We start from the raw sequence: 13,446 nt of genomic DNA, 5'->3' as shown, positions 1-13,446 counted from the left end.
GTTTATCACAGCCACCCATGTCAGCAGGTACCAATCACTTTCGTCCCTGCAAGTCACTATGCCCAAGGCAACTTTTGCCTTAGGCTCTACTTCGCATGCGCCGCCATTTTGGCAGTTTTGCCGTTATTTTCGGCAATTTGGGGGGCTTTGGGGACTTTTGGGGACTATTTTCATCTCCCCTCACAGATCCGATCCGTGAGGGAAGATGAAACTTATACACTTTTTAACTTTTTACAACTTTTCCATGATCGCCGCTATCCATGGGATAGCAGCGATCACAGAATCGGGGACCGCTGACATCTACCGGCGGCCGACTATCTGTTGATAGCCGGGCGCCAGGAGATTTCAAATCTCCCGGGCGATCCGGGCTTCTGCGCATGCGCAGAGTCCCGCGGCAATGGCAGATCGCCACGGAACATCTCGGAGGACGGGGGTAAGTATTTTCACCTCCCCTCATGGATCCGATCCATGAGGGGAGGTGAAACTTTTGTTTCTTACAACTTTTTCGCGATCGCCGTTTACCTCCGGTAAACGGCGATCGCGGTTCCGGGGACCGGTCACCGCGGTCCCCGGCGGCATCGCCTGTCTCTCAGCTACCTGCAGGTAGCCGGGAGACGGGAAATTTTAAATTTCCCGGGCGACTGCCGCTTCTGCGCATGCGCCGCCAGTTTTCTCCTGGCGCGCATGCGCAGAATACACCGGAGGGCCGCCGACATCGCCGGGGACAGCAGGGGACCGCCGGGGACTTCGGTGAGCAGTTTCAGCGCCCCCCATGGTTGCGATCCATGAGGGGAGCTGAAACTTCATCTTTTTTTCACTTTTTGTTTACTTTTTTGCGATCAGCGCTATCCATTGGATATCGCAACATCGCAATGCCGGGGGGGACTGCCCGCATCCTGGGATGACAGCTCCATGCTGTCGGCTACCTGCGGGCACCGACAGCATGGAGCTGTCACGTCCTCAGGCAAGTGGGCATCAATCCAAAGAGGATGCATAAAACTACGTCCTCTAGGATTAAGGCCCACTTAGGCAGGACGTAGTTTCCCGATGGGGCAGTCGTTAAGGGGTTAAACCTTAGCAGTAGTAGTGAGGTCAACTCTTAAGGTAGTAATACCCTCCTCCCAGATCACACCCTCTCTGCTTACTATCCCTTAGATGGTTAAAGTAAACTTTCTCTCTTATCATGTTAACCATCTCTAAAATCCTTGATTAACATTTATAATTCTTTGCAATTAGCAGTGTTTTGCAATCAATTAAAGCTTCCGTGAAGGTTATAAATTCACTAGCTGATATCCCCGGCTTCACCTAAGTTAATTTGATACAGTCGTTTACGTGTTGTTCGCATGGGAAATTTTATGAAGTCATGGTTACTTCAGAGGAATCGAGAAATAAAATATGTCTACACATAGAGGAGTGTTAGATTCTCCTCAGACTGCATGTACCAATGTCCCTCTGCAGAATGTGCCACCCCTCCCACTCTTACTGTTAACCCTTAAAAGGTAACAACTCCTTTTTATTCAAATTTAACCCCAGACTGCTTTATTTGCAGCATAATTCGCCACAATGGATTGTTCAACGATACTTTACTAAGTGAATCACATAGACGGTCACAAATATATTTGGTCCATAGAGTGTATGGTACTCTAGCCTTTCTACATGATATAGGGGTAAATGGTTGGATGCTTTCGGCCTGGTACAACTGAATTTACCCAATGGGTGAACTGAAAGTGAATAATATGGAGGGTATACCTCAATATCAAGAGAGAACAAACCAGCAATTCATAAGGTTCCAATAAAGTATGTATCTAATTATACCTTATTAATGACTGCTACCTCTAGCCCTATATGTCCACTCTATACTGTGATGTAAAACCGATATGCATGTGTGGGGGATGTATAAGCTGTATTCTTGTATCCAGACCAAAACCCTTAGGAGGAACAGAAGTGCTAGAGCTAAGTGTTTTATCAACCTAAACCCGAGTGAGCGAGCGGGGCCAACTGAGCGTGCGGGGCTGGCATAATTGTACAGAGTCCTAAGTGTGACTTGGGATCAGGGACTTTGGGAAAGTCATTTGCATTTTATTATGGTTTATCTATTTGAATTTTTGCATATATTACTTTCATCTAATCTGTCTGTACGGTCCCCATTTAGAATGTGCTCCATGATTGACAATGCCATCCAGAGTATCTCTTGTGCCATGTATTCAGTGAATGAACAGCTGGTCGGGGGTGCATACTGCTGGACAAGATGTGAGCGTGTTGCACATTTAGAAACCCTGATCCTGGACCTAAATGAGCACACCCCAGAAGGCAATGAGAGATTAGGGAGGTAAAAAAGTGTCTCCAAAGTTGATGCAGGAAGGAGGGTTTTGGGTTCCTGGAGAACTGGGCCGACTTTCCTGTTATCTCCAGGCTCTTACCGTAGGGATCAACTGCATTTTAATGGGGAGGGTGCAACTGTGTTAGGAGAGAAGATGGCTGGAAGTTTGGAGGAGTTTTTAAATTAGGGACTGGAAGGAAGGGCAACTAGAGATATAGGGGAAAAGATGGGGTGGAAAGTTTTATAGGGGAGTTATGAAAATACTCAATTTTAGGAAGGCCAAGTCTGATCAGCCTAGTGATGCCCTTAACCTTATTGACTGGGATGATGTCCTCAAAAATTAGAGTATGAACAATGCATGAGAAATGTTTAAAAACATCCTAATTACTTACTCTGAGAGTTTTATACCTTACAGGAATAAAAGACTTAGTAATGGGAGAAAGCCAATAATAAAGATATAAGAAGGGCAATAAACAGCAAAAATAAAGAGTTTAACTACTAAAACAAGAAGACAGCGAAACCTATGACCAATAAGCGAAAAAAAACTTAAAAAGCAAATAAAAGCAGCAAAGATGGAGACAGAGAGACTTATTGCAAAAGACAGTAAAACTAGCCCTAAACTGTTCTTTAACTATAATTAGTAAAAAGATAATACTGAAATGTTGGCCCTTTATAAATAATGTAGGAGAAATTGTTTCTTCTGTGCATATATTGAAGAAAAAGAAGGGATTACTTACCGGTGGTACTTTTTTTCATCCCGACGGCCCCTTTACACATGGAGGATGCCCTCTGACTTCCGTAGGGACAGGAAGAGCCTTAAAGGGGTTGTCCCGCGGCAGTAAGTGGGGTTATGCACTTCTGTATGGCCATATTAATGCACTTTGTAATATACATCGTGCATTAAATATTGGCCATACAGAAGTTATACACTTACCCCCTCCGGTGCTGGCGTCCCCGTCTCCATGGCGATGACTAAACTTCTTCTCTGGTCGCACGAACAGTCACGGTTGCGCACTGAAGATTTCTCTTCTGGATGGTCTGGGCTCACGAGCTGCATCCTGGCTCCTCCCCCTTCTCAGCATCATTGCATAGCTCCGCCCCCGTCACGTGGTGCCGATCAGCCAATGAGGTGGCTGTAATCGGCAGTGGAGCTCAGACTGGAGAAGAACATCCACGGTGCACCATGGGAGAAGACCCGCAGTGCACCATGGGAGAAGACCAGCGGTGCACCTTGGGAAATGACGGCGGCCATCTTGGAAGAAGATTTTTATAACTTCATGAAACAGCTTCATGGTGAGTAGAAACGCTCTAAAAATCCGATTTACATGGGTAGTTTGTGATGCTTGCTTAACATGGGGGACTGGGGTGTGAAAATTTTTTCGTTTTGGCCGCGGGACAACCCCTTTAAAGCACCTCCCCTCCACCATCTCCTCAGTGACTTCAAATTATTATGGTGGACAGTGTATACTGAACCAAAACTTTCCATTTATTCGGTATCTTTTTGTATTGAGAAAAGAACAGGAATATTCTATAGGGGAGGGCGCTATGGGCCGGCGTGATGACTCCCAGAAAAGGACTACCGGTAAGTAATCCCTTCTTTCCCCAGTCATCATCACAACGGCTCCTTTACACATGGAGCAATACCAAATTATCAGTATTTTTAGGGTGGGGCTACTGCCTGGAGGACTTTCCATCCATATGTCAGATCTTTGTTAAATTGTAGATTAACCCTATAATGTTTTATAAACGTGTGCAGACTGGACCAGGTAGCCGCTTTGCAAATTTGCTCAGCAGAGGCCTGTACTTTCTTTTTCCCCGAGAAGGAAAGGGATCTTGCAGAGTGGGCTTTGATATTTTCAGAAGGATTTAGACCCCGGGCTTTGTATGGCCCCCCTGATTCATCTGGCTATGGTAGCCTTAGATGCTGTCTTTCCTTTGCCTGGTTCCTGAAATTGAACAAAAAGATTGTGTTTTCAGAAAGATTGGGTAGCCTCTAGATATGCTAGGACAGCCCTCCTGACATCCAAATTATGGAATTCCCTTTTTATGTCATTACGGGGATCTTGGAAGAAAGAGGGTAGGATAATTGTCTGTTCCCTGTGAAATTTAGAAACCACCTTCGGAAGAAAAGCAGGGTCTAAGTTAAAAAGTATTTCTATCGTCTTGCACTATCATATGGGGTTCAACACAGGACAGCACCTGTTATTCTCCCTCTCTCCGTGGCGAGGTTATGGCCACCAGGAGAGAGACCTTAAAGGGGTTGTCCCGAGGCAGCAAGTGGGTCTATACACTTCTGTATGGCCATAATAATGCACTTTGTAATGTACATTGTGCATTAATTATGAGCCATACAGAAGTTATAAAAAGTTTTATACTTACCTGCTCCGTTGCTAGCGTCCTCGTCTCCATGGTGCCGACTAATTTTCGCCCTCCGATGGCCAAATTAGCCTCGCTTGCGCAGTCCGGGTCTTCTGCTTTCTTCTATGGAGCCGCTCGTGCCAGAGAGCGGCTCCGTGTAGCTCCGCCCCGTCACGTGCCGATTCCAGCCAATCAGGAGGCTGGAATCGGCAGTGGACCGCACAGAAGAGCTGCGGTCCACGAAGGTAGAAGATCCCGGCGGCCATCTTCAGCGGTAAGTATTGAAGTCACCGGACCGCCGGGATTCAGGTAAGCGCTGTGCGGGTGGTTTTTTTAACCCCTGCATCGGGGTTGTCTCGCGCCGAACGGGGGGGGGGTTTAAAAAAAAAAAAACCCGTTTCGGCGCGGGACATCTCCTTTAAGTGTAAGTAATCTTATGGGAAGTTGCGAGAGGGGTTCGAAGGGTGGCTTACCGAAACGGTTTAGGACCAAGTTTAGGTCCCAGGTTGAAAAAGTTTCCCTGATAAAAGGCCAGAGTCTGTCAGCCCCTTTTAGGAGCCTGTGGACCCAGCAATATTCTTCTAAGGGAAAATTCAGACAGGACCCCAACACTGCCACTTGCACTTTTAGGGTTCTAGGGCTTAAACCCTTCTACGCTTGGTGCCTCTCTTGGCTCTAGGTTACAGTATTCCTAGAATTTCCTACACACTTTGCTGTATATAGCTGTGGTTACAGGTTTGCGACTTTTACCCAGAATTGCAATCAACGGTTGAAGGAGGGTTGTTGTGTTCCGCCCTGGTGACGAATAAACGATAAGGCTGTCACGTAATCGGACAGGATTCTGACATGATTTCCTCCGAGGTGGGGATCTGCCACATAAAGGGTCTCCCATATCGCCCTTAACTCTCTAGAATTAGATGAGCATGCAACTATTCAGGAGTCCCAGGTTCCTTGAAAGGTTAGTTCAGTTACTTGTGTTCCCCACCCTCTCTTGCTTGCAACCAACATAACAGATATGGAGGGCTCTTGTAACTAAGGGGTACCTTTGCTAATGCTGTTCTAGGAAGTCCACTAGTGTAGGGACTGTTTAACCTGTATGGACAGGCTCACCTTATTATCTAGGGAGGCCTGCTCTTTGTCCCAGCAGGCAAGGATAAAGTGTTGCAGCTGTTGAGTATGAGCTTAGGCCCATGGGACTATCTGTATACAGGCTGTTAGGCCAAGAAGTTTCATTGCGTCCCTAATGGAAACTCACGTTGCCTGGCATAGGGACGATACTGATTGGATGAGGTCCTTTTCCTTGGAAGGGGGGAGCCGTGATTTCTGGGTGTGGGAATCTAGGAGGACTCCTAGATAGATTTTTTGCGCACCTGGGATCATAGTTTTTCTTCAGTATATGCACAGAGGAAAATGAAATGTCAGATGAGAAGCAGATAGAAAGCAGCAAAGATGGAGACAGTGAGACTTCTTGCCAAACAGAGTAAAACTGTTCTTTAACTATATAATTAGTAAAAAGATTAATACTGAAAGTTTTGGCCGTTTAACAAATTATGTAGGAGAAATTGATTCTTCTGTGCATATACTGAAGAAAAAAAATTAGAAAATCGGAGTCAAAAATCGGTGGCAGAAATGTCAACAACCTTCGATACGCAGATGACACAACCCTGCTTGTGGAAAGTGAAAAGGACCTGGAATACCTCATCCAAGGAGTGCAAAAGAAAAACAAACAAGTTGTTACTTGTGCTGCTGAGACATGTTGTACTACTGTGCTTCCAGCAGCACAGCACTTTCAGGGTTAATTGATTGAGCTGGCTGGGTGTGGTACTTCCTGCAAGCCAATCTCCTGGGTCTGTGCTCAAATATAAACCCAGCTCCTGGTCAGTCTGTCTGGTGTTCAGGGTGAGCAGTCATGAATCCTTGTTTGTTGCAAGCTTGCTGTGTGATCTGTGTCTTGCTGGTTCAGGTCTGTTTGTATGTTTATATTCTGTCAGTTTTGTGTTAGCTTGCTGTATTACCTGCGATCTGTGTAATGTCCTGTTGTAGCGTTCTGTGTGAACTGTGTCCACTCTGATGGACTCCTGGTTAGTGTAGGGACTAGCAGTATAACCAGGAGCCGTGAAGTGGCCTGCTAGCTTTTATGTTTTGTACAAAATGTCAACTAATACCTGGTATTTATATTCAGCTTATCCTCTGTTACCAGTGGTTGCATTTTGGCTGCTGTATGCTGTGTATTCTGGCTCTGTGTGTCCTGTTGTACAGTCCCTGTCATGTGGCTTGTGTATGTATCCTGTTCTGGTGCGTGACTCCTAGGATCAGCGAGGGCCCAGATCCGAAGACTGCTGGGCTGCCCTTATTGGGGCAATGTCCCCGCTTAGGTAGGGCCATGCCAACCTCCCGGTAGCACAGTGGAGGTTTGCTTGAAACCCGTGTGCGTACCCAATCCTCCTCTTTGGTCACAATCGTGTGGGCCCCGTGCTTAGTTTGCCCACACGATCGTAACACAAATGAGACTATACCATAGCAAGATAACGAAAGTCATGACCACGGTAGGTAATGTTTCAGTGAACATAAAAATCAGCAATGAAGAAGTCGAGTCGGTCCAAGATTTCGTCTTCCTTGGATGCAAAATTGATCAGAAAGGGCAATCTGGACGCAGATCAAGAGACGGATTACACTTGGTAGAATTGCAATGTAAGGAATTGAAAAGATCTGGAAAAGCAAGGATATTGCCACAAAACCAAACTGGTAAATGCAATCGTCTTCACCATAACGACGTATGTTGTGAAAGTTGGACGGTCAGGAAAACAGACAGAAGAAAAATTACCACGTTCAAACTTTGGTGCTGGAGGAGAATGCTACGGATACCTTGGACTGCCATGACTACGAACAAGGTCGTGTTAGATCAAGTCACGCTGAAAATATCACTGAAGGGAAAAATCATTAAACAGCGGCTCTCTTTTTATGGCCAGGAGATACGCGCGAACTCACTGGAGACAGGACTGATGCTTGGCAAGTCAATGGAAAGAGAAGATCAGGATGACAAAGAGCCAGATGGCTTGATACAATCAAAGACACCATGAACATTAAAATCGCAGAACTCAAAGAAGTGGTGAAAGACAGAAATGCAGTGTATACCCCTAATGTGCCGGCTTGACATAGACTTAAAAATGTCAGAGTAAAAGCCAGTCAGAAAGCTCATATGGGCAAAAAGTTGCACAGGGATAAGTAAGCTGGTGTGAGAGTCACGGCAGAGACCTATACTGCTATAGAAAAGACTCTGCAGCAATAATGGGTTGTAGGATAGAAGGAAGGTCCTCGTTTGTGAAACCACATCAGCAAGCCGGCATTATCCCCCCCTGGAACGGTCACTCAGAGAGATTTAAAGTTTCTACTATATGAAATTAAGCTGTCAGCCCTACAAAAGATGGTGTTATATGAGAGATAAGAGAGATAGCACCTCTGGCCTTGATGGTAGACTGGAGGATATGCTGCTCTGTCAGAATCGTGCAGACTAAATAGCGGTCTTACTCCTCTCCAATGGGCATGATAAGTAGTTCTGTACCAATCAAATCATACCGGGTGCAGAATGGGCTGCGGAGAGCACGCCCAAGAGAAACAAAAGCTCTGGCTTAAACAACTTTTGCTGAGCACCAGTGTTGACATAGATGGTCCATGGAGAAGAGATGCCGCTGCGTCCAAAGATGTCAAGTGATCGTTGCTAAAACCGCAAAATCACATAACGGTAGCGACATAGGCACTCCGTTACTCACCTATCATTCATAAATCCAGACGTTAGTCGTAGGCATGCGCGGGTCGCGTCACAACAGACAAGCGCAGATCAAACCAATATGAGTGCCCTGATTGATGACATGCAAAGGGGTGCGAATATTGTGCAACACGTGACCAATTACATGATGGCAATGTCTTCTTAGCTCAGTAACAGAGACCGGGACAGTTCAAAAAGATATCAGGATAGATCTGTCATTCAATGCGGACCCCATTTCACCAGAGAAAGATGTCAATATAACGTGCTGCATATTAATCAATCTCAGCATGCCGATTATAAGAGTAAACCAGAGATTCAAAGACCTATAGTTGAAAAACTCAGTATATATTCGAATCTGAATCTATCCCTGAAACTATATCTACAATAGAAGAGAAATAACCCCTATCCATCTCAGGCGTAGGTTAATGGATGCTAATAAATGTCTGTGATCCAACACTAACCATCACCAAGGTTGGGCTGAAGATGTGGGTGAGAGACGCTTTTCTGGAGAGGCCCCATCTGTCATAAGCTGGGGAGCCCCTTAATTTTGAGTTCTGTCAGCAACAGTAACCATCCAGATGGAGCATTGCTCACCTAGGAGTGTTTGAGTACAACGGTGCTTCCACCACCTGGACACCAGAACTTGGGTTATGAGGTTTCCATAAAGTCTATTCTTATGGAGCAAACGTCCATGTATAGGTGGTGCCTCCACATGCTTTCACCTTGCTATGTATTAATATACCGTTGGACCCTTATAAGAAAGGCCCTTAGAACCACAAAGGTACTGGTTTGGTTCCGGTTGGGTGTCTACAGCACAACAGGGGACCCAATAGATAGGTGATCCAGTACTTATGGACTTAAGGCAGTGTTTACACATATATATGTATTTGTTGGTCTTTTTTGGACCATTTTTTAAAACAACCAAATAAAAGTTATTTTTTAGGGATCCGTCCTGTGATAAGTTATTAAAAAAAAAGTAAGACTGAACTAGAGAGCTTTCCAGCCCTTCTACAGATTATGGGGATTATCTCCATCTACCCGATGATTATTTAGATGAATACTGATAATACCTCCCAGCAGGCAGAGATGGTACTGACAATAGCGGCTCATGTGATGTTGTGCTGACGCATCACAGCATTCATAGCTTAGAAAAATGAAAGAGAAAGCAGAAAAAATCCCAACATGAATATGGTGCCTGATAAGCATCAGAGAGGAGGCTGCACTGTGTGGAAGTGACTTTACTACACATAGGGCAGGTTCAGAGTACGGCAGACAATCAGATGAGGGGCGCAGGGATGGAAATATGTGTTTTCACCATGGCGGCACTTTAAGGTAAAGCTATAAACATTGTCTTTCTATTATATAACTGTCAGCCATGTTTTCAGCTTTAGAGATGTTCCCTGCATGTATTACAGGGTTCACAATACAACTTCATTGTTTACCTTCAGCCTGATGAGTTGTGAAACTATCACATTAAAATGATCAAGTTTTAGCAAAAGTGGACCTTGATCGTTCTTTCAATTAATGCAAACATGTCAAACTTAAGGTCCGCTGGCCGAATCCAGTCTGCTACCTCATGTTATGTGACCCACCAGCCACGTAGCCCCCAATAGGCATTCCACTCATCCAGCCTGCAGTCCCAGCAAGGCAGCCGCTGCTGAGTCTGTGACCGCCGACATCTCCAGCAGCACAGACGCTGAGGGAAAAGGTCAGCAGTCATAGACTAACCAGTGGCTGCCGGACCAGAGATAGGTGAGGGCAATGCCAGAGTCCAATAGGGGGCTTCACTATTTGTACTAGGGCAACTATAGAAGGCAGTATTACTACTGGGGCCACGGTGATGGACCCAAATACTAATGGGGTCACTATAGAGGATGCTATTACTACTGCGGTGACTTACTTCTTGGATCAATATCATGGAAACTATTACTATACAGTCTTATAATTACAACTGGCCCTTTGAAGGCCACCGTAACGCTGATGTGGCCCTCGGTGACAATGAGTTTGACACAACTGATCCAATGTCTCTGGTCAGCGGTAATCCTGCCATCTCCACCGGCCTCATCACACAAGTAGAAGACATCTAATAAGACTTAGTACTAGGGTACTATAGGGGTCAATATTGCTACTGGGGGCCACTATTACTGATCCTGCCATCTCCACTATCTTTATTACACAAGTAGAAGACATAATAAGACTGAAGGCAAGAGCTTCACAGCCTTCTATAGATCAGAGGGACATCTCCATCTACCTGATGGTCCTGTGGAAGAAGAGGACGGGGACATCTCTCTGGTGGGCTTCTCTTACTGGATGGAACTGCAGGAAACATAAAGAGACACTGAAGTCATTCTTCACATACAGATAATAAGACATGATTACCGGATTCTTCTGACCATAAGACATATTATTACAAGCATCCATCTTCCTGAAGTCTCCCTGCACCTTATAATCTGATGGTCTCCCCCTCCCTGTCCCAGGTACAGCCAAGCACAGAGCAGTGATAACGCGTCTCCCCCTCGTAGACCCCAGCGGAGAGCTGTCACTCTGAGTAACCCTTGAGTGACTGACCCTAGCCCCCCCCCCGCAGATACTGCCTGCACTCTTCTCTCCATCCCTCTTATTCCTCTTTCCTCACTCAGTCTGCTGAATCCCGTCTCCATCCCCGGCACACAGGCAATCTGCGACACTGAGACGAGGCTGAACTTATAGACCGAGCATACAAGTCATGGGAGGAAGCCTTGCTGTGTAATAATGTACAGTTATTGGAGCTGAAGCATTACTGGGGAGGGGGCTACCACTGAGAGATGATGTACAAGTGAATGCAGAGTAAGTAGACAGAGGACATCACTGCTACAATAGGTCAGGAATGCAGGTGTCCAGTGTCACAGTGAACTCCCAGTGCACAGAGATGGCAGGAGTGAGTGTACAAGTGTGCAGGAGGATATATTCCAGTTTGTGGTCCTCCAGCATCACTGAGGATAAAAACAAGCATTTATTAGAACTTCTGGCTACAAACATAGGACCGCCATCCAAAGAGAAGATCAATGTGGGCACTTCATCAGTGCCGGAGAACTACATAGGGCTCATTCCGACAGGCGTAATGTTGCTCCCCTCCCATCACCTTTATTATTGTAGTATTATAATAAAATATTAACCCCCTGTCTACCCTACAACACCAAACCCTGACACTACTCTGGGGAAGTTAGGAAAAAAATATTTTATACTAATGTCACTATTTCCTGCTGTGTAAGGCCGGGGTGCATCCGATAGTCCAAAAAATATAGTAAAGGCCAGAGGTTTTCCTGCACCGAAAGCAAAAGCCTTGTATATCTGAACATCCCCTCCGCTGGCTGACCCCTCCCACCAGTGACTGATAACGGAAAGTCACCCACACTATAGCTTACATTTGTTAGTAAATTACATCAAATGATAATGCAGGTAAATCACTAAATGTAGCAGTAAAACATAATATTATTAATATGTTCTATAGAGTAAAATACAAGCACTAAATGAGAGTAATAATACCAAAAACTATATAATAAACACCTAGATGTACCATCGGGGGGGCAACCCCTTCCCCACTGAGTAACATAACCAACTGTCATATACTCACCTCTCCCCCCTCCTGCTGTGTCCCACCATGGTGCTCTATCCCTTCCCCCGCTCAGTTTACAGCTGCAGTCCCGCCCGGTTTGTGGGACGTCACAGGGACTGCAGCCAATAAGAGCTCAGAGATTCATCTTTATGTGAAACTGTACAAAGGCTTTCCTGACACCCAGATAGGTGATATCCACGACACAACTTTCATCCACTACTTCTGTGAAGGGGAATGCATTGTGGCTTGTAGTTTTCCCCCCGCCCCGACAATCACAAGTAGTCCAAACTAGGCGGGCTTCATGTAATTGTAGGATCACAGCAAACTGCGATACAACCGCACTGACCGCCATTACACTCCAATGAGAAGAGTATTGTGGCCAGAGTCTCCATGTAGCCATAGCCGTACTGGTGACCCCTTCACCAATTTAGAGGGGTTCTACGAATTACCAATATGAAACTAAGAGAACAATAAAGGCAGACAATGATATTTTACAAGTCCCACCAAGCTGGATATCCACTCTGTAGATACAACCTAGCAGCTCTTACTGGTGATGCCAGATCCCTCCTCCCCCGGTCCTGCAGGGATTAAATGCAAAGCGGAGGATCTGGTGGAGATGGTTGGGGGGACAGGGTTAGCATGGGCCAAGGCACCTCTCCAGCCCTGCACTGCCGCCGGCTACTGTAGCTGTAGGGCTGGTGGAGCCGAGATCTTCTGTAGCCACATTCTCCTGCTGCTTGAAGACACAGCAGCCGTTCTGATTATACAATTATAAACAACAATTGCGTGGTGCGTGGGCGACTTATCTATTAATCCAACTAGCACAGTGTCCTGCCTGGCTCACACCCCGCTCCCTGCCTACAAGCACCAGGGGCACATGCCCCACATCACCCCTCCACAGCTATGATCCTAAATACATCCATTACCTGGTGATGTGAGCGGCTGGCGGGTCTCCATCATGGCCTCCTTGTACAGATCCTTGTGTCCTTCTAAATACTCCCACTCCTCCATGGAGAAATAGACAGCGACATCCTGACACCTTATAGGAACCTGACAACACAATATACAGTCATCACCCAGAAGCCTCCAGTGCTGTTACTGTATAATGTCCCAGCATTCCCTGCAGCGTCACCTCTCCAGTCAGCAGCTCAATCATCTTGTTGGTGAGTTCTAGAATCTTCTGTACATTCATGTCCTCATGTATCAGGGGGTGAGGTGGGGGCCCCATGATTGGGCTCAGGGGTCTTCCCCATCCATCACACACAGGGGCCCGACAGCCATCACTAGAGGTCTTCTTCACTACTATGTAATCCTGTATATGGGGAGACATTAATAAATATCACTACAGATATTTCCAGAATCCATCACCTCTCCAGTGACATCATCTGTTATTACCATAGATAAGAA

The 13,446-nt window shown here is 45.9% G+C and overlaps 2 protein-coding genes across 2 annotated transcripts in view; both read right to left on the bottom strand.

Annotated features, from left to right (window-relative positions):
- Positions 1-13,085, bottom strand: part of LOC136629012 (oocyte zinc finger protein XlCOF7.1-like) — a 45,065-nt gene extending 31,980 nt beyond the window's left edge. The window contains exons 1-2 of the mRNA XM_066605117.1: positions 12,966-13,085; positions 10,696-10,760 (exon numbers count right to left, since the gene is read on the bottom strand). Of these exons, the coding sequence (XP_066461214.1) occupies positions 10,696-10,760; positions 12,966-13,050 (150 nt within the window). The 5' untranslated portion in view covers positions 13,051-13,085. The remainder of the gene's footprint in view (positions 1-10,695; positions 10,761-12,965) is intronic.
- The window catches only part of LOC136628986 (zinc finger protein 420-like), a 457,969-nt gene that overhangs the window by 109,053 nt on the left and 335,470 nt on the right, over positions 1-13,446 (bottom strand). The gene's annotated exons all lie outside the window — the stretch shown is intronic.

This window comes from Eleutherodactylus coqui, chromosome 5, assembly GCF_035609145.1.
Source record: "Eleutherodactylus coqui strain aEleCoq1 chromosome 5, aEleCoq1.hap1, whole genome shotgun sequence".
In the NCBI taxonomy this organism is placed as follows: Eukaryota; Metazoa; Chordata; class Amphibia; order Anura; family Eleutherodactylidae; genus Eleutherodactylus; species Eleutherodactylus coqui.
The sequence above is the reverse complement of the archived record's forward strand: the minus strand, read 5'-3'. Positions and strand labels throughout refer to the sequence as shown.